Genomic DNA, 21,811 nt, shown 5'->3' with positions numbered 1-21,811 from the left:
AACTTTTACAAATTTAACCATGATTAATTTGCCTTGTTTCAATGTTAAATTTTGATAGCACAGAATATCTTTGAAAGAAGCAAACTAATTTTGACAAAAAAAAAACGTCAAAAGCAGAACTGTTGTATATAAAATTCATTTGGCAATGTTGGCGTTGTAAACAACAGCAGATATAACTCCAAGGGTCATTCCAGTTAGACCTCCGAAAATTGGACACTTCTTGAAAATTAAAGGAAATAAAACCACACCTGATGTTGCCCCGAAAACGAAGCCTCTATCAACTTTTACCTGATTTCTATTGTATCTCAACCTGTAGCATCTATCATATATAGATTCGTCAGATGCATTTATAGAATTTAATCTGGCAAATGTCATGGCAGGCCCTAAAAAACAGCCTAGTATTACCCCGTATTTGCCAAACCTTGTTTTAAATTAATTAGTTTATAATTAAATAAAAGTATTTCAGTCATTTAGAAATACAACATATTTTCAGCAGATGTATTAGTAATATAATCCCAGACAAGCTGTTCTTTACATAATATTAATAATTTTTAATTTTCTAATTGATCCAATCTGCATTTAAGTTGAACTTCGAAGTTAATGTTTTTTATTCTACCAATCTTTTCTACATGAACAAAACTAATGAATATAAAAGCCACATTATAATAAAAATTTTTAAAAATTTGTATGCCATATATATATATATATTATAATATAGATAGCCTTATCTAACTAAACACAAGCCATTTCATTAATAATACACAAGTCCCTTTATTGCAAGTTTCAATATTATAAGGTTATTGGTTATTAGAATTAGCATTAGGTGATACAGATCTATTTACTTAAATATTAATTAACTATTATTCCACTTCTGACTTTAGTTAACAATTATATTATTTACTTGGTACTTGAGCTTATTAGGGCCTGGACATTTCTTTTCTTGGGATTTAACAGGGCAACAAGAGGCCCCAAGGCTGTTCCAAATATTCCAAACACTTGAACGCACTTGAACGTGACATGGGTGTTTAACTCAACTTTTGGATATGGAATATCTTTCATTTCATCTTCACTCAGTTGAAAGCCAACAAGATTTTGCAGCCATAATGAACCCATTTTCTTGATTAATTTGAAATAACTTTCAATTTCATATGTGACATTAAATAACATATGATTAATTAAAAACATTTTGTTACAGATAACAAAATGTCAATCAAGTTTCACTGTAAAACAAACCTATTCCCACCAGCTTCAAGTCATCAACGATCACTTTAATTCGCTTCACCTTTTAAGTTCAATATTCTTAAGTGGGTGCATTTGCTCAAAACACATGTTTTAACGAATTTAACGTTATTTTACTGGTAACTAATTGTTTTTGGTTTACATTTTTTATATAAATATATAAATAAAAAATATATATATATGCATATTAAACCATATAATTAGAATAAATATAACGGCCTTCGCTCATTTTTGACGGTCGAACAAGGAGCTTACTTCCGGAGGGAAATTGGAGGGTAATTTTTTATCGCCCAAGTCAAAAGTTACGATCGTGTATTTACTAATTTCGAAATATTGTTTTTATTTAAAATTTCAAAATGTTTTAAAAGGTGATACTAGATGCTGTTTTAGGATAGATATTGCTGTATGACGGTTAAGTATCTTTTTGTATTTTAAATAAAAAAAATTTTTTGTGAACCACCAACAACACTTAACTTAACTCATTAATTAACTGTAACAACACTAAACGACGACTAATTAGTAATTAAATTACTAAACTCTAATAATTAAACTAAAACTAAACTCTACTGATTTTAATTACTAATTGAAATAAATAACAGATAACACTAACGAACATTAACAGATTAGACTACTAGAAACTACCAACTACTACACTAACGACTAACAGCACTTGTTCCTAAGATCCTAAATTCTATTGCTTGATTGGTTTTAAAATTTTTATTTACAATGCTTAGGTCTTGGAATAAAAAATATACTAAATTAAATAAATATATTAAACAACTTATCAATCAATTTTATAAAATAAACAATTTTGTAATTTGTTCAATTCAAGCTTCAAACTCCCCAAGCTAACTTGCAATTTAATTAAAATTTATTAATTATGAGTGATTCAAACTAAATTTTTTTTCATTTAATGTTTTACAAAATATTCCTCATTCTTAAATTGTAGTACATGTTGTTATTAAATTTATTAAAGATAATGTGTAATTACAGTGATTCATCAATCCATGATTTGTTAGATCATGATCATTCAGTTTTAAAGAATCACCATAACCAATGAGGTTTGTAAAAATTGTACTTTTAATTTATTATATTTTATGCACTTAGAATGTTGGAGTTCGAGGTTGAAGGAGTGGTAGGAAGGGGTCGTCCGCGACTGGGATGGAGAGAGCAGGTGGAGAAGGACAGGGTGAAAGCGGGGTTGCGTGATACTGAGGCGAGTGACAGATGTGGATGGCGTCGAGGGGTATTTCGGTTTCATCATAGGTAGCCAAACGGCAACCCCCGATCTCGGGGAAAATGTCTTCTAAACGTGTGTTGTTGTTGCACTTAGAATGTTGTGCTATTAATTATTATCATTAATTTATTAAATGCTGTGCATACCTATGGCAAGTAAATAAAATAATTAAGCATAGAAATAGCCACAATCAAATTAATTTATATAGGCATGAGTATAATTTGGATAATAATAATTAAAAATATCGGCATCATTGAAAATGGATAAAGTCATAAATAAAAAAATAAATCATAAATTGCTAAAAATAATAGTTCCAGTAAGATTTTGCCTTACACCTACATCTTTTTTTCATTCTTATATTATAATAAATGTTTGTTATCAAATATATCAAGGATTGATTTCTCAATCCATGACTGGATTGAATGTCATGATCCTACAGTTCCAGAGGATCCCCATCACCATTAGTCAATAAGGTTTGTAGAAATCACCCCAGGCATACCATCAATGTTTTGTAGCCACCTTTTAATGTAGTGTTAATAAAATGACATTGAGAATAGTTATTTAAAACAATCTTATTAAAATTATTGAACAGGTATGACAAGATTACTTTCTTAATGTCCTAGTGTGAGGAAGATGTAAGCCACTTGTCCAAAGATAATCATATGCCTTATGCCCATACAAATGCAGTGTCAACGCGAATGATTTTTGATCAGTCATATGTTCTAATTTTTTTAAACTTTTCCAGAAATTTTTCTGTTAATTTATTTGTTACATTAAATACTTGATGTGTTTTTCATATAAAAACTTGATTATGCCAATTTAGTTAACTTGTTAAGCATTAATATAAAATTGACTCTACTTGTAATGGTGATTGGTATGATGATGATGATCCCAGTCCTAAGCAGGGTTTATTATTCACAATGTCATTATGCCCTTTCTAAGTTTTAATAAAATACATGGAATATTGTTGAATGCATTTTATATTTTTTGTATAGATAAGAATGTTGCAATGTACGATGATGATGTGAATTGCTTCCTTGTGTAACTGATGACATAAATATAACTAACTTGAAAACATGGGAATGCTTTCTTCATCATTACCTTCCTTTCTCCATCATAACCCTTATAATCTTTATTACAGAAATGGTCACTGCATATTCTTGCATTTTTTGATGGAAGCCATTTGAAATCATTTATTTCCTGTCTGATGCACTTAATCCAATCGTTTTGCATTTTTACATTTTGAGGAAATCTGAAATTTTATAAACTGTTACAGAAACTTGTGCATTTCTTAAGTATTGCTTTTATTAATAATAAAATGGTAATCCATGATAGCATTATAAATTATAATAGTCTATAAAATAAAATATATGTAATTGTAAAACAAAATAGTTCTATTCAATGAGTATAGGGATATAGTTACATTTATTTTAGTGTGAAGTTAATTTGAAAATAAACCTGTGAAAAGATGCATCGGAAATTTTCTCATTTCTATTTATTATTAATGCAATTTTTAATGCAACAGGTAGGCATGTTTGTGTATAGCTACGAAAATGAAAATTTACTTAAAAACTAAATTATTTTATCTGACACGAAAATTAGTACAGAAACAAAAACGAAAGAATAAATGACAATATAAAAATTTAAACATTGATTGAAAGAGTTTATTCTAATTATATGGTATGGGCAATTCGTTGCGAAATCGTTGGAGGAAATGGTGTCAACAGTAGTTATTTTACTGCATGGTAGATAATCAGCCGGTATAAAGGTTTTATTCAATTCCTATCAAATAAATTTGACAAAATATCATACACAGGCAGAACTAAATAAAGAAATAGATATATACACGTAGTTATAATACATTTATAATGTTGTATTTACACATTCAAATTGTACAATTGTGTTATGGTGTAGTCTCAAATTATTTTGAATTTTCTCAAAAAATTTTAAACGTTTTACTACACTATAAATACTAGTTATTTTTATCAACAATTTAAAAATTTTATCAATAATTGAAAAAAAAAATTTCAAATTGATTTCATTGCGATATCGATAATGATTTTTGTGACCTAACTGATTAAAAAGCATCAAAGAAAGTTAAAATAGGATGGAGAATTTGTTATATTGGGATATTCGTTTTAAAAAGCGAGCAAAATTTTAATATAAAAGCGCTTATAAATCTATGCATATTGGCTCAGCTTGGCTTGGCTCGGCTTGGAATCGGATGTTAAGCAAGGTGTGGTCTCAAATTATTTTGAATTCTCCCCGAAAAATTTGAACTGCGTGCTTACATATATAGCACTGATTACTGTTGCTTTTATAATGAATTTTTATTATATATATATAAAGTGACTGGAATCCATATATACAAATAATTAAATTATATTATATTAGATTATATGTTTATATGAAAAGCAATATAGCAGATTCAACCAGCCAACCAGAAAGTTTCGAAGGCGTTCGTTCGATGACTTCAATTTAGTACGGTTAGCATTGTGGTTAAGACTGTATAATAGTGCAGTATATACATTAAACAAGTTTTTTACTGATGCGAATGATTGAAATGATGAGAATGTATGGTTGAAACGAGTATAAATAGAGGAGCTGAGACAACATGAAAATCAGATCAGCATTCTGCCTCGCTTGAAGCAGTCTGTCTGATCTCATTTATTTTATTTTTAAAATTTTTTTATTTATTTTATTATATAGAGTTATATAGAGTAATATAGTGTTATATAGAGTTATATAGAGTTTGCATGTTTGTAGGTGGTTTGAATGTTTGTAGGTGGTAATTTTTTAATTTTAGGTGGGTTCTTTAACGGTTGCTCATACATACATACATACATCATGTTTGTTTGTGTGGTAGTATTTTATGTTCTGTTTATTGGGGGGGTAATTTAATGTTGTTCCGACAACATGGCCCCAAAATGGCTAGGTCAATTTTTGGAAATTTAAGTTAATGAAGCATAGGTAGGTGAGGTAAAAATTAATTTATTATATAGGTAGGCTGGGGCATAAGGTAATTTAGTTACATAGGTAGGTTAGGGACTCCTATTCTTTTACTCTACTTGGTGGTATGATTTTTCTTTTGTGTTTTTGTTTTGTTTTGTTTCACATCATACATTCAGCAGGTACGCGTGGTTCCTTGTTTTAGTGGGATTTGTATTGATTGAATGTGGTAGTATGCATGGTTTTATAGAGTTATATAGAGTTATATAGAGTTATGTAGAGTTATGTAGAGTTATGTAGAGTTATGTAGAGTTATATAGAGTTATATAGAGTTATATAGAGTTATATAGAGTTATATAGAGTTATATAGAGTTATATAGAGTTATATAGAGTTATATAGAGTTATATAGAGTTATATAGAGTTATATAGAGTTATATAGAGTTATATAGAGTTATATAGAGTTATATAGAGTTATATAGAGTTATATAGAGTTATATAGAGTTATATAGAGTTATATAGAGTTATATAGAGTTATATAGAGTTATATAGAGTTATATAGAGTTATATAGAGTTATATAGAGTTATATAGAGTTATATAGAGTTATATAGAGTTATATAGAGTTATATAGAGTTATATAGAGTTATATAGAGTTATATAGAGTTATATAGAGTTATATAGAGTTATATAGAGTTATATAGAGTTATATAGAGTTATATAGAGTTATATAGAGTTATATAGAGTTATATAGAGTTATATAGAGTTATATAGAGTTATATAGAGTTATATAGAGCATAAATCCTATATAGATACCTTTCTTTGCTCTTCTTATCTCTTTTCTTTGCCGACCGGTCGGTTTCTTTGCGGTTATTTTCATTTAAATTGAATAAATAAGATTTGTCCATTCATTTAGGTTTTTCAGGTTCATTTATCCAGGTTGAAGCTTCCAGAGGAGTTCATCGTGGACGATCAGAATGGTTGTGATGTCACGCTACGTTCGTTCATTCGGTGGCAAAAAATGCACGCCCTGCTGGGGTACGTTTTACGGTTTTTTGCGGCTTTTCCGACGGGTTTCACCGCGGCTCGTTTTTCTATTTTCATTTAAATTAGTCAAATGAATAAGATTTTTCCATTTCATCCATTTTATTCAGGTTGAAGCTTCCAAAGGAATTCATCATGGAAGATGTCAGGCTACGTTCGTTCATTCAGTGGTCTTTTTAGATTCGCCTGGCTGGGATACGTTTTATTCTTTTCTCTCTGTTTCTTTGTTATTTAACATTAAGTAAGAATGCTCACACGCACATACACACAATTACATTAAGTAGCTATATAGGTAGGTTAGATAGGCATAATTTTAATTTTAGGTAGGATAGATGGGAAGCATCCAACACTAATGTAGTTGCATAGGTAGGCAGCGTAAGTTTATCTCTTCTATTTTTTCTCGAACCCACATTACACGCATCAGCGTATTATACACACACACAAATACATACATAAACACATATTAGTATTTGAGCGTTATTTTATTTTCATTACACATCTAATTTATTATTACTAAGGTTGAGAGTAATTTAATTTCATAGGTAGTTAAAAGCAATAATTTAATTCTAGGAACAATCTTGTAATTTAAATTAAATAAACGCTGTAAGTGTATCGAGAGGTAAGTTAGTTATTAAGTTTTACATTATTATTATTAGGTTGGAGCCCAAGGCATTACGTAGGTGGTGGGGTGGGTGCCGAAAGGCCAATGAATTGGGCTCTTGAGTTATGTAATTTTAGGTAAGCTAGGGCCGTAATGTAATGAATAGGTAAGCTAAGGCTACGTTGTAACACACACTCATTAATAGATTAAGGGTTTAAGTTTTATATTATTATTATTAGGTTGGAGCCCAAGGCATTACGTAGGTGGTGGGGTGGGTGCCGATTGGCAAATGAATTGGGCTCTTGAGTTTTTTTGTAATTTTAGGTAAGCTAGGGCTTAATTGTAATGAATAGGTAAGTTGAGGGTACGATAGCCGATAGACTCTGAATTTCGAAGTCTGTTGTCAGAGGTAAGCCTTGGTGGCCAGTGGTGTACCGGCAATGGTTTACTATCCGGACGGCAATGGTTTACTATCTGCACGGTAATGATTTACCATGCGGCACGACCATAGTCTACTACCCGCACGGCTTCCGGACGGCAAATGGTTTACTATCCGCACGGCAATAGTCTACTATCCGCACGGCAATGGTTTTCTATCCGGTGCCCTGGCTGTCGGTGAACCTCTGTGCAAGGAGGAAGAATGAAGGGGAACTTTCGACTATCGTACCATTAACAATTTAATATAGATTAGTTAAGGTAATTGAGTAGGTAGATAGGATTATTTTTATTAAGCAATTTGAGATGCAGGCACCGCTAAGCTTTCTGATGAGAATCTACTCTTTCTCTATCTTTCTCCATCAAAACGGGCTGTGTTTCAACAACAATCTCGAGGAGGACTGGCACCAGTTTTGGAGGACAACGTAAGAACCGGACCGCATTCAACATTCTGCCTTTGTCGAATGGACGACGGTAAGTTTTTTTTTACATTTTACTTACTTTATTATTTTAAAATTTTATTTATTTGACATTATTTTCATTTTATAATTTAATTTTTTTTGCTTCTAAGATTCTAACATTCATTTACTACTACGCAAATAAAAAAATTTTGTTTACAGAATGATGAAAGGTGGGCAGTGGTGGGAGTCAGCACGTTTTAGATGGTGGTCTCATGATGATTTACATATGATGATGGTGGTGTAGGAAGAATCAGCTTGTTGGCTGTTCGACTGATACTCTGAAGTTCGGATGGTATTTTGTGTGCCGGCCAGATGGTGGTGGTCGGTGCAATGGAAAGTACAGTAACGACGATTTTTGAAGTAAGGTTTAGTTTCGTTTTTTATTTTTCTCATTCGTTCATTTTATCACTCAACCTTTTAAATTATTCTTCTATTAATTGATTCGTTAATTCATTCTATTCATTAATTGAATCATTGATTTATTAATTAATTCATTCAACCAATTATTCAATCATTCAGTTAATCATTTATTCGATCGTTCCTTTGTTCCTTGATTTACTAATACGCTATTAAAAAAATGTCTACAGAATGATGAGAGGTGGGCTGTGGTGGGCATCAGCACGTTTCAGATGGAGGTCTCATGATGATCGTTCCGATGACAATTCGAAGATAACAACAACGACGGTTTTTGAAGTATGATTTAGTTTCTTTTTTTTATTTTCCTCATTCATTCATTCATTTTAAACTATCTTTCAAATTATTCCTCAGTTAATTTATTCATTGATTCATTCTATTCATTCATTAAATCATTGGTTGATTAATTAATTAGTTAATTTATTCATTCAACCAATCGTTCAATCATTCAGTTAATCATTTATTCGTTCGTTCCTTTGTTTCTTGATTTACTACTTTGCTAATTAATAAAAACTTGTCTACAGAATGATGAGAGGTGGGCTGTGGTGGGCGTCAGCACGTTTCAGATGGTGGTCTCATGATGATCGTTCCGATGACAAATCGAAGATAATGTTAAAGGTAAATTTGTTTTTGTCTCATTGTACCTTTGAAAGTACTCGAATTTGAACAAAGATTGAGTGTTATCTCAAAAAGATAAGTTGCCTATTTTTTCCAATTGCTTGTTTTTTATTTTAGTGAATTAATTTTTTTTTCAATTTATTTTTCAGTATCCGGTCAATGCGTGTCAGATGATGGTCGGTGCAATGGAGGTTCGTCGGTAGTGAGTGAAGTTTCTGGAGAGTGCGCGCCCGCACATTTACATACACACACATCAATACTTACACAACATCCATTCATTCGGTGTCGTTGTTGCTATGTTTCTCTTCAACTTTATATTTTCTTTACCGTGGACCGGACTTTAATTTAATTCATAGGTAAGTTAGGGACTGAGATGAGTTAAACAATTGTAGGTAGGCTAGGGCTTAACATTAGTTAAAAAGCTTCAAGTAAAATAAAAACGCTAAAATATGTTAAATAAAATACTTGAAACATCTAAAACGAGAAATACAAATTTGTAGGTAAGTGAGTTGAGTCAATGTTTATAAGTAAGCTAGGGCCCTGAGTAATTTTATTATAGGTAGGTGACTGATTATTATTCTTGCGACTTCTTGCTAGTTTTGTGTGATGTGTTTGTTTTCGCTTCACAACACCACACCAACAAAAACTACATTTCATTCTCGTCGTCGCCTTAAATTGTACCTTTATGAACAATCTTTTTAATAATGTCTATTTATTTATTCATTAAATGTTGACTGGTTTCTAGTTTTTTTTTTAAATTGGTTATATAATTTTTGTATATTTCTTGATTTACTTTGTATATATGCATGTATAAATTATTTCCGTTTAGTATGTTGATTTAGTAATTATGATATGTTGTGAACTGTTCTTACTAAATGTTCATGTTACGTGGTTTATTATCCTTCGAGAACTTCTAAGGAGTGTGTATGATAATAATAATAATGGATAATAATTATTTTTATCGGTCGATATTTTGTTATATTTATTTATTTAAAATACGAATTTAAAAAAAAATTGACATTTTAAAATTTTAATTAACCGTCACTTTTCATTTTTGAATGAATTCAATTAAAAGCTACTGTGTTTTTCTTTCTTTACTAAAATCTCGAAATTGTTTGTAGATCTGTATGGTTAACTGTTTGTTCGAGTTTGAACAGGCCTTGCAATTTTTTTTTATTTTTGTTTTTATTTTGTTTATTTGGTTCATTCAATTTAGTTGATTGATTGATCGGTTGATTGATCGGTTGGTTGATTGATTGACTGACAGACTGACTGGTTGTTTGATTGATTTATCTCATATTATTGTATACATGAGAAAAAATCCGATTAAGCCAACCTACGGCTTCAGTAAGCCACTGTTTTTCACCTGACAAAAGCAATTTCTATATTTATACTGACAAAAATAATTGTGATATGAATATATTGATTTATTTAAAGCATTATATGTACAAAAAAGTGCTATCGTAAGAGTTCTATGAAACCCTGTAAGCCACCTGTAAGCCAACGTATGATTTCAGCAGCCAGTTTCTTATGAGCACCAGCAGAATGTAAAATATTCATTGAATATAATGAAGATAGTTGTTCAAATAACAATTTTGATTTATTTAGGCCGTTTATTTCATAAGCAAACCAATTTTTGACATGATCTAATAGTGTAAAAACAGGGTGACTATAGTTCAATCCTACTAAGCCAACCTTCGGCTTCAGTAAGCCACCGGATTTCACCGGACCAAAAGCAATTTTTATATTCAAATTAACAAAAATAATTTAATAATACATAATTCTATTAATCATTATTAAAATTAAATAGAATTACTACAATGTTTTTAGCATATTAAATCAAGTAAATATTTCATTTAGCTTGCTCGTTAAAATCCATACAATTTCGTAAGCCAACAATCCAAGCACGACAAATAGCCCGACCGATAGATCGAATTGATCGATTAGTCCTATTATTCTAGTTATGTGGTTTGGAGCAAGGGGAGACATTACTGAAAATAATTAAAAGTTGAAAAAATTGAGGTTCTTTGCATATCCCTGCTTCAACCCATAAGAAGGTGTTGTATGCTGGTAAATAGGCCTCCCTTGTATTAAACTATATTATTTAAAATACATGGTTTATTTTTTGGAAGCTGATGAATTAAAACGTTTTTATTTATGAATATTTGTTGTTTAATTGTTTAGTCCAAAAAATATAGTAATTTTATTTTTACAATGACAAGTTTACTTATAGATTTAGAAATCTAATCTTTGGGTTTGCGGGATATTATAAATGAACGTACCTTATCAGCCCATCCCCGTTCGCTCGCTGTTTGTTATTACATGCTGAGTCTTATGTTCAATTCCTATTTAATTTTCGATCTCGATGCAGAGATCCTCTTTATCTGTGGGTTGCATCGCTGAGGAATTTTTTGTTTTTGACTAATTGATTTTAACAATTAGAGTTAGGTTAGTAAAAATCTTTTATTTATTTATTTGATTTTGATATCCGATTCGGTTGTTGCGGTCGGTTCGTTATCACTCTTCAATCATGTCTGGATTTGGATTGCGATTACATTTTATTTTATTACGATTACATTGATGTTTTCATCAAATTGCCTCCCCCTGTAAAAATGTTGGGTCTCCCGGTGAAAATTAAAACATTTATCGATGATAAACTTTTGTTATAAATTCCACCCCGCCGGCCGTCAATAACAATTTTGTTGAAAATATCACCCCAAGTCATCAAATATTGCCTCTATAAGTCTATATGGATATTATATTATATATATTAAATTTACATTACAGATTACATTATTACAGATTGTTAATTCCTGAATGCCAATGATGTCTTCAAAAGAAATTTATGCTGACTTCAATTTCATCACTCAAAGATATTTAACTACTAACCTGGGTCATAAGAATCCAACCGTCGAAACTTCAGTTGTTGATATTTCTTCTCCAAATGATTTTGTAGGAAAAACTCCAAGCAATGGAAATAATATTCATAAACGTACAAAATCAACAAAGTTGTACACATGTGAGATATGCAAAGCAGTATTTTTAAAACAAAAAACCTATCTGGCTCATATGAAGAAACACGATGAAAGGATGAATAATCCAAAGTGTCAGCTATGCAGAACTGAATTTTCATCATTTGATGAGTATTGTGCTCATAATGTCACCTACCATGGGCCTCAAACAAAATTTGTCTGTAATATTTGCAAAGGTCGATTTCTTATGGAGATAATCCTTCTGGCTCACCAAGAAACTTGCAGCAAGAAGGGTGATAAAAAATATGAAAGGAACAATGATGATAGTAATGTAGAAGTTGGTGTGTGTGAGCAGTATGTTGATGAATTGGAAATTGATTGTGAAAATGAATTGTCATCAAGTTCAATGTCAAATTTAAATTATAACAAAAATGGAAACAAAAACTCTAAAGATTTCCTTGGAAAGAACCATCTTAAAAGAAAAATTAAAACTCATCCTCCTATTAAGAAAAAAATTGAAGGGAGCAAGTTTTCAATTAACAATAAGAAGGAGAATGATAATAAAAAAGAAGCAAGCAACAAGTTGTGCCTGACACGTGGTGAAGTTTTCGACTCATCTTGCCAATACTCGCAGCACCTGCAAACACACACTGCACATGAAAGTATTAATGAACCAGAAAACATGTTTGCATGTGAAACTTGCTACAATTTGTTCAAGACTCGCAAAGAATACATGGATCACTTGAAATCTCACAAAAATGGTAATGATGTTCAGGATGATGATGGCGCTACCAACAACCCCAGTAACTCTTCCATCAATAACTCCCCTAATATTTCAAAAAACATTTCATCCAACAATAGAAGGTGCACACTATGTCTCAGAACTTTCAGTTCAACTTGGAACTATTTACAACACATAAAAGTACATGAAAAACAAGTTAAATTTATTGAAAGTATAAAAAAAAAGATGAGTGAAGAAACCTTGCTTTATGCCAGTAAAAGTTCAAATGATACACTTATGCCGAACTTTGAGTCATGCACTATCTGTCCTCATTGTGGTAAGAACTTCAAGTCTGCGTGGAAATGCTTCCATCACATTGCAACACACAGTGAATCTTCCATCAATCCATCCAATAACATCTGTCCGAATTGCAATAAAACATTTGATCATTTGTGGAATTTCTACCAGCACCTCTTGGTGCATGCTAAATATTCTAAAGGCAATTCAACTCTACATAACATATTCTCTACGAACGTTTCCAGCAACAACAACAACAGCAACAATGACAACAACAACAGCAGCAACGACAACAACAACAACAGCTGCAACAATACACGCAAGGTATGCAAGAAACCATACAACACAAGTAGGAATTACTTGCAGCACATGAAGGCACATTCAATGAAGTTTAGATGCAAGTTATGTGGGAGCCAACAAGAGTCAGAGTACAAATGCACTCAACATGTTCTGAGCCATTTAAAGATCAATTCTTTCAGGTTTCTATTTTTGTAGTTATTTTTTTTAAATTTTTTAATAAACTTTTATTACTGAAAAATTATTTTGTTTTATTTTATTTATTATGCCATGTTTGGTCAGTTGTATTTTTGTGTAAACACTGATAAATATTTTTTGTAAACACCACATGATTAGGATGATTACTTGATTAAACACCATTTTGCAGCACTGACAAACCTGTAGCAATTATTATTATTCAAGATAAAATTACGATCATCAGATGTCAGGTCTGCAACAAAACTTTTAACTCAAAGAATCACGTTGTCAGTCATTGCCTCGGTCACAGGAGGGTCCAGCGTTACAGCTGCCAGCAATGCAACATGAAGTTTGCTGTCATAGCTGATAAGCTGGAGCACGAAAAGATCAACAACTGCTCTAATGCTTTGTATGATGAAAATAGGTCCGTTTTTATTGTTGGTTTGAATGTATGAATGGATGGATGGATGGATGAATGAAAGACTAAATGAACAATTGAATGAACGACAACTGAATGAATGAATTTAAGAAGTTATTGGCACGAATTTAGCTGGCCTCATACATGAAAATTTTAACCTTTAATTACTTTATTTTATAAATGAATGAATGTAACAAAAATGAATGTTATAATTTGTTAACCTTTAAAATTTATTATAACATATCTTATTAGTATTGTAATCAATCAATCTTCGTTTAGCATCTTATTAGCATTGTAGTTAGTAGTAATTACTTTTTTCATTCAAACTTTTAATTTAGGTCATTGTGGGTTGTCCATGAATATGACAAAGATCTAGTCTCAAGTTATATTGAAAGGTTGCCAAGAAACAAAAGTGTTAAAAATAATTCTACAGAAAGTGGACTTGAAGATGGAAATGGACTTGGAAATAATTCTACTACTGGACTTGAAGATGAAGATAAAGAAGAAGAAGAAGAAAATGAAGAAGAAGATGAAGACAGTAGTGATGTTGGGGTGCTATCAAACACTGCTGAAAAGTGTGGTGAAAGACTGGAAAAAAATGGTGCAGTTTGCAAGATTGGCGTTCACAGGCTACGTACCAAGTCCAATAAAATTGATTTGGGGGCAGAGAGCAGTGATGACGAAATAATTGCTGAAACTCCATGTTCGTCAATAACATCTTCACCCAGAAAAATTTTAAAAAATAATTTGTCAAATAAGTCAATGAACAAAACTTCAAGATCAAAGAATTCACCAAACGAAATATTAGAATCAAATCCTTCATCTCCACCTAAAAAACGACAGTTTATAAGTTATTATTTGCGTAAGAGTGAATCAATTAATAGAGAGCTATTGAAATGTCCACTATGTCAGTTCAGGTCATTATTGGAGCAAGATATGACCAATCACATTGAGAGTCATCTGCATCTCAGGTTCTACAGGTGCAAAGTTTGTTCTGATAGGTTTGACAGTTCTATGAGTTTCAATGTACACTTGAAAGCTAAAAAGTGTTTTACCATTGATGAAACTTCTCTTCAGGAAGATAAGTTAGTCAAGATTAATTAGTTAATTGATTAATTGATTGATTGATTCATTCATTCATTCGTTCTTTGAATATTTTTTTTAAATAAATCAAAATTCAGAAATGACTCTATTCATTATGAATTTTTAATTTAATTTTTCAAATGGATTTTAATTTTATTTTTCAAATGGAAGAATGGAATTGTTTGATGGAAATGTCGAAGTCAGTCACTATGTTGGACGCCAACTCGGTGATGAAGTATGTCTCACAGATCTCCACACAAGTCTTAGCAATCAAAGGAACAATGAAAATGTGAATGGCATCATTAGTAATGAAAATGATGATGGCGAGAATCAAAAAATTAAAGAAAATGTCGATGAGGGAAATATAATTGAGGAATCACAGTGCAAGGATGGTGACACTCGTTTAACCGGGATTGAAAACATTATCCCCACAAACTCAGATACACCTGGTAAGTGTAATGATTTTGTTATCAGTACTAATGTTTGGGATAGTGATGCTGAGGACATCAACAAAAATGGCAGCAATGTGGAAATGAAACAGGATCTTCCAGGTGCTGATCAGAATGATAAATGTCATAATGTAGCACCTCATAAAGGTTCAGTTGTTTAACAAGAATTAAAATTTTTTTCAAAAATATATTTACGCTACTACTATGTATTACTGTAAATTTTTATAGGTTCAGTTTTAGAGTCATTAATCCAAAAAATATCCCAATCGCAAATTAATCGGGAAAAGGAGGTGAAGACATCCGCTGACCAGCTTCCGCCTGCAACAACAACAGCAACTAATCCAACAACAGCAACCACTACTCCAGCATCCTCATTGACTTCAGACGAAGCCGCAGATCCAACTCATGGCAGTGTCAGAAGAAACGACCTCAACGACGTTGTAACTCGTCTTGATCATCTTGATGACGAGTCCCTCATCAAACGAGCGTGCACCACACCACTCTCTCTAAAAAGATTCATTGATGTGAAGGATGTCGAATGCAGAATGGTCAATGGATTGCCAGAAAATAGATGGAAACGTTTAGTGTTGATGGCTTCCAAAAAGGATTTGAATGAGAAAAAGGCCTTTAATTCGTCTGAGAACTGTAAAGTGAATGCAACTATAAAGTAAGATGTTGGTGAAAAATCAATTAAATGTTCAAATGAAAGTTTTAAAACATTGTACTAATAATTTAAATGTTGCCTAAGTTTATCATAAATCAGCAATACATTTGCATTTTAGTTTTAACATTTAATGTTTATTAAGACCTCTCAAGAAAAAGTATGGGTGTTTAAAGCGCAAGGCAGTCAAAAATAAAGATGAAATGTTTGAATGTGAAATTTGTCACAAAACCTACACAACGGCTTATTATCTCAGGATTCATGCAAAGTGGCACAAATTAACAAATGTTTGTTTCAATTCTTTATACTTTTCACCTTATTCTAACCTTTTTGTTTTGAAACTGTTCATTATTGGTATTATTATTATATATAAAGAAGTGAACAAAATTACTTTGCAGCCAAAATCATGTTCCTACTGTACGAAGAGATTTGACGATGACTCTGAACTCCACGAACACCTGATGCTGCATGCTAAAGATTACCCTCATAAATGTAGCACATGCGATAAGATGTTTAAGAAAAAAGTTCGTTTTTTTTCTTATGTAATGTCGGTTATAGATGCTAAAACATTATTATTATTATACATATTCTTATTGTTTATTATCATTTTAAAACTGATAATTAACAGTTTTAGTTCAATAATAATACCAATAATACAATACTTAAATTAATTTATGATTAGTCTTTTTTTCAGATTGCACACTACATACTAAACATTTGCATGCCGACACACACGTACACGACAGGTCTACCTGAAGTGCCACATGAGATTGCACACAGGAGAAAAACCGTACAAGTGTAAATTTTGTGACAAGGGGTTCAGGGTCTGCAGTTCCCTGGCTGACCACTTGAAGGTGAGAACGGGGAAGATGGATGTACATGTGAATGTTCAATGATGTACATCTGCTTGTTTGAATATTCATTGTATGTCGATGTAATCACAGAGTTCAGTAAATTATGCACAATTATCTTAGGATAAATGATATTACAAAAATATATTATAAATAAACTAAAACTACTTTTAGCACATTGTGATGTTATATTTTTACTAATGCATTTAATTACATGAATTTACGAAACATTGTTATTATTATTATTTTTATTATCATTTTTATTATTATAAGGTGCACACAGGCAAGAGACCCTACCAGTGTTCGTTCTGCAACAAAAAGTTTGCCCAGCGAGCAAACTGGATCACTCATGAGAAGAGGCACATGGGTTGCAAGGAGTTCTTTTGCGAGGTACGTTAAATTATTTATCGACTAATTGGCTGTCTGCTTGATTGAATAGCTGTTTGATGGAATTCTCAATCACCTTTAACAATGGTTGACTGGATGATTGTTTTTTTTAAAGTGGACTCGAATCTGAAATGTTGAAACTGTAATTGTTATTTAGTTTGTTGAAAGATCTAATAATTTTTAGATTAAGTTGTATTGTTTTGGATGATTAATGTTATATTCTTTTTTTTATTTATTTTTTTCATAAAACTTTAAAAATTATTTTAATTTAAATGAAATCCAGAACTGCAAGAAAGGGTTCATACAAAACTTTGAACTGCAGACACATAGGTTGAGGTGTGTTACGAAAGAATTCAAATACGAATGCCGAATGTGTGACATGAAGTTGGTCTTATTGCTCTTACATCTTCTTTTATTTTTTTTATCAATTGTTTTCTAAAAGTTTTTAATTGATATATATAGAAGCTTATGTCAGTTAATCTATTAGTTTAATCTATTTAATCTATTATTCATTTTATCTATCTATCTTGTTATCTATTTACAATCTATTTAACTTAATCTGTTTTTATAGTTGGTTAACTACGATGTTGCAAATATTTGCAGATTTACCAAGGAAAACCCTTTTAAGCTTCATTGCAGTAGGCATTGTTGCATTATTTGTGGTGAACTATTTCACAATATGAGAGAAAAAGTGTTGCATCAAGTCAGGTGCAGACGAAACGGCAAAACCAACACCACCAAAAAACCGTCCACCAAATTGAAGGGCAGAGCTGCCGCGTTGTACAAGGAGTTTGAAATGATATCGTCAGATGACGATGATGATGAAGATGAAGAAGATGATGATAGCATGACGTGACTGATTAAAAAGTTAATGTTGTTAAACAATGAATGTAATTAACAGGCTGGTTAAAAATCTGACGAAAATTGTTCAAGAAAAAGAATGATACCATGGATATATATCCATGAATGATACTGATGTGATCGACGGTGTTGTCGATGATAACTATTTAAACTAACTATATAAAAAAAGAAATTATTCGTTAAATTTCAATAGTTTTTTAATAATTTTTTCAATAATTTTGTTGACTTGCTAGCTCCATTTATCAGCGCTCGCTAATAATTATAACAATTTTTTAATCATTTAACTTGTAAACACGAAAAATCTTTTTTATGGACGTTGTGATATAACGTTGTATGGTATAAGAATTTTTTTTTATGATCGCCTGCCTTGTGTATGTGGCGTTTTAGAACATGTCCTACAGTCGTCTGTGAATAAATGATCGAAATTCTTGTTGAACGCTTTCGTGTTGATATAGGACGTGCCTGTCTATATTTGAACCAACGGGTAACGTCGCACAATAAATTCAAATTTATTATTTTATTTAAAATAAATAATTTTCAAAAAATTTATTTTCAAAAATTCGGTAGAATTTATGGAATACTGATTAAATGTGAAATGTGGTCCCCCATACACACGTTTATAAATAAATATATAATGGGTTGCAAGTGAAAAGATTTTACTGTGTGTTTGTGTGTATTATTTTTGAAACGATACATCGACTTGTACTTTTTTAATGCACCACGGTGATACTCGTGCATGGATATATATATATATAATATATTATATCCATGTATTGGTGTAGTATAAAAAATTAAACTTACTAAACATTTTATTTGATAAAAAGTGAAGTTCAAACATTACACTAATCTGGTTTACGAGTTTTTTTTTTAAAGTGAACTAATGATGATGGGCAGCGACGTTACTGAAGTCTCGAGGAGCAGAATATTTGGTGGCTACCAATGTGTCTACTCCCATGACAGGTGCCTCTCATCACAATAACCATTGCCTTATTATTCATTCAAAAATTTCTTATTAATTTTGTTTTGTCACTATTTCTTTTTATTGCTTGATTTCGAATAAAAACCAAAACGAAAACCAGGACTACTAAAACTAAATATAACAGCTAAACAAGCCAACGGAATAAAATGTCATGCAATTTTTTATTTTTATTCATGCAAACAAGATGCGTACAATAATTTTTTTAACAAATTTGTATCTAGTTAAAAAACTTTTTTCTATACATACTATTTATCTGTGTGTGCGTTTTATGCTTTATTAGTCTATTATCTTAATCAACCAATCAATCAATCTTCGTTTTGCGTCCAGTGACCCGGTTTCCCGAGGTAGGACGTAGTCTATTATCTTAATAATGCTGATCTATTTCTAATACAAATACTTAATTCATACAATTATAATAAATACAAATATGTTATTTTAGCTTTCTTTAAATTGATAGTTATACCACTGTAACATAAATTCTTAATAATAAAAGTAAGAAATTCATGTTTTTTCCAGCAAAGAGCTCAAATGTAAAGCCCACTTTTCTATTTACTTCCCCCCAAGTTATGATGAACAAGCCGATGAAAGGCTTCCTGTGATTTATTGGCTTTCTGGTTCGTGCAAATATGAAATGAGTTCATGTTTCTACAATAATTTTCAAAAGTTTATTTGTTAAGTTAAACTTTAAAGAAATAAAAAAAAGTTATATCTATCAATCAATCAACCAAATTTATGAGTAATGTAAATAATTTTTCTCTGTTTTGAAGGACTGACATGCACTGAGCAGAATTTTATTCAAAAATCAGGTGCTCAGAGATATGCCTCTGAGCATGGTGTCATCATCGTTGGACCTGACACAAGCCCAAGTGGGTTCACTTTGTTGTTGTTTTTATTATTATTATTATAATATTATTTTTATATATTCTGCTATTCATCTGTAATTATTTGAACACCTTATTTGTAAGTTATTTTTGGTCTTAGCCTGGGTAATGAGTAAAGTGAGTGAAAAGGTTTTATTTTAATTATGCTGTTCTGTTATTTGTTCATTAATTAAGACATGTTTAATCTTTTCTCTGTTATATTTATTAATTGAATTTATTTAATATGCCATCTAAAATTTTTATTCACTAAATCTGTAGCATTTTATTCTTCCTGCAATTTTTATCATCATCTTTCAATTATATATTTCTTTTTCAGGAAATTGCAAAATTGAAGGTGATTCTGAATGCTGGGATTTTGGAGTGGGTGCAGGATTTTATGTGGATGCAACAGAACCAAAATGGAAGGAACATTACAGAATGTACTCTTATGTCACAAAAGAGGTCCAACATCTCATCTGGCTTCAGTTTATTCAAAAAAATTTTTTGTCAAGTCCTCTCTCTCTCTCTCTCTCTCTCTCTCTCTCTCTCTCTCTCTCTTTCTCTCTCTCTTTTTCTCCTATCTCTCTCTCTCTGTCTCTGCTTATTACATTCTGATTAATTAAGCTGGATAAAACAACGATAAGGAGAATAGTTTATTTGGATCGTAATATAAATTGAAGCATTGTTGATCAGTAATAAAAATTTGACAGCTTCCTGCTTTGATTGGAAGCACTTTCAGGATTGACCTCAGCAGGCAATCAATCATGGGACACAGGTATATTATTAAAGATTCCACATCTACTAAACATTGTTTGTTATAAGCTGTCAAAAATAAAGACTTCAAATGAAAGAGTCTTAAAATTATTTCTAATAAAATTTATATAACTGTCTGTGTACCATTAACTTTGTTTGTGAAGCATGGGAGGGCATGGGGCATTGATATGTTACTTGAAAAATCCTGGCAAGTACAAAAGTGTTTCAGTATTTGCTCCCATCTGCAATCCTTCCAAATGTCCCTGGGGTCAGAAAGCTTTCAAAGGATATTTGGGCAGTGATGAAACTACTTGGGAGGTTTTTATGCCATTAAATATATATTTTGTCTTCACTTGATTCATTCATTATTGTGAAATAATTGTTCGTCATTGCTTAACGCTAGTCTTTCTATTTTGGATTGATTTAGTGAAAGTTTCATAAGATGATGCAACTTTTGACAGACAAATTTTCAGTAAATATTATGAACTAGATAATTTGTTATGAAGAACGTTTCACATGACCAACGGCGCCCAACAGTGAACTTATTTATTAAATGATCTCCAGGCATATGACGCCTGCTCACTTGCCAAACACTACAAGGGCCCTATTAACAACATACTAATTGATCAGGTCTGTACATCTACTTTTTTAAAATTTCTTTGTTCAAAACATTCTTCTGGCTGATAAATAAATGGAGAGAAAGCGGTTTACTATAATGACGATCGATTGTCTACGTAAGTTTCAAATAAAATCAAATATGATTTCTTATTGACAGGGTTTGAGTGATGAGTTTCTGGGGAAGAATCAACTGTTGCCCGACAACTTTGTTGTATCTTGTGCTGAATCAAAAATACCTATCATTTTAAGAAAGCACGAGGTGAACAAATACTTGAAGCATGCATATGGTATCGTGTAGATTAACATTTGTAACAAGTGTTTAATGCTAAGTTTCAATTGTTATGATTTGCAGGGCTACGATCACAGCTACTTCTTCATCTCAACGTTCATTGGAGAACATGTTGCACATCACGCAAAATTTCTTAAATGTTGA

General features: G+C 31.4%; 4 protein-coding genes across 4 annotated transcripts; 2 read left to right on the top strand and 2 right to left on the bottom strand.

Moving 5' to 3' along the window:
* Window positions 1–135: 135 nt before the first annotated feature.
* On the bottom strand, window positions 136–1,113 carry HELRODRAFT_170818 (hypothetical protein; the record flags this gene model as incomplete). The annotated part of the gene is made up of 2 exons (XM_009016645.1): window positions 136–421; window positions 902–1,113. 2 exons carry the CDS (start codon window positions 1,111–1,113, stop codon window positions 136–138), a joined length of 498 nt encoding a protein of 165 aa, XP_009014893.1.
* A 1,966-nt stretch (window positions 1,114–3,079) lies between these two features.
* On the bottom strand, window positions 3,080–3,709 carry HELRODRAFT_170817 (hypothetical protein; the record flags this gene model as incomplete). Its single annotated transcript, XM_009016644.1, has 2 exons — window positions 3,080–3,229; window positions 3,545–3,709. 2 exons carry the CDS (start codon window positions 3,707–3,709, stop codon window positions 3,080–3,082), a joined length of 315 nt encoding a protein of 104 aa, XP_009014892.1.
* An 11,985-nt stretch (window positions 3,710–15,694) lies between these two features.
* Window positions 15,695–18,604, top strand: HELRODRAFT_110871 (hypothetical protein). Its single transcript, XM_009016643.1, has 7 exons — window positions 15,695–16,075; window positions 16,215–16,356; window positions 16,468–16,593; window positions 16,816–16,923; window positions 17,194–17,310; window positions 17,591–17,691; window positions 17,911–18,604. Exons 1-7 carry the CDS (start codon window positions 15,954–15,956, stop codon window positions 18,161–18,163), a joined length of 969 nt encoding a protein of 322 aa, XP_009014891.1. The 5' UTR covers window positions 15,695–15,953; the 3' UTR covers window positions 18,164–18,604.
* A 450-nt stretch (window positions 18,605–19,054) lies between these two features.
* HELRODRAFT_156780 (hypothetical protein) lies at window positions 19,055–21,811 on the top strand (the record flags this gene model as incomplete). The annotated part of the gene is made up of 9 exons (XM_009016642.1): window positions 19,055–19,128; window positions 19,664–19,761; window positions 19,915–20,013; window positions 20,345–20,469; window positions 20,718–20,782; window positions 20,925–21,078; window positions 21,325–21,390; window positions 21,536–21,637; window positions 21,731–21,811. The coding sequence occupies 9 exons, from the start codon at window positions 19,055–19,057 to the stop codon at window positions 21,809–21,811; spliced, it is 864 nt and encodes a 287-aa protein (XP_009014890.1).

The sequence above is a fragment of the Helobdella robusta genome (genome assembly GCF_000326865.2).
Source record: "Helobdella robusta unplaced genomic scaffold HELROscaffold_19, whole genome shotgun sequence".
In the NCBI taxonomy this organism is placed as follows: Eukaryota; Metazoa; Annelida; class Clitellata; order Rhynchobdellida; family Glossiphoniidae; genus Helobdella; species Helobdella robusta.
Note: the sequence above shows the minus strand (reverse complement) of the source record. Positions and strands in the feature narration are given on the sequence as shown.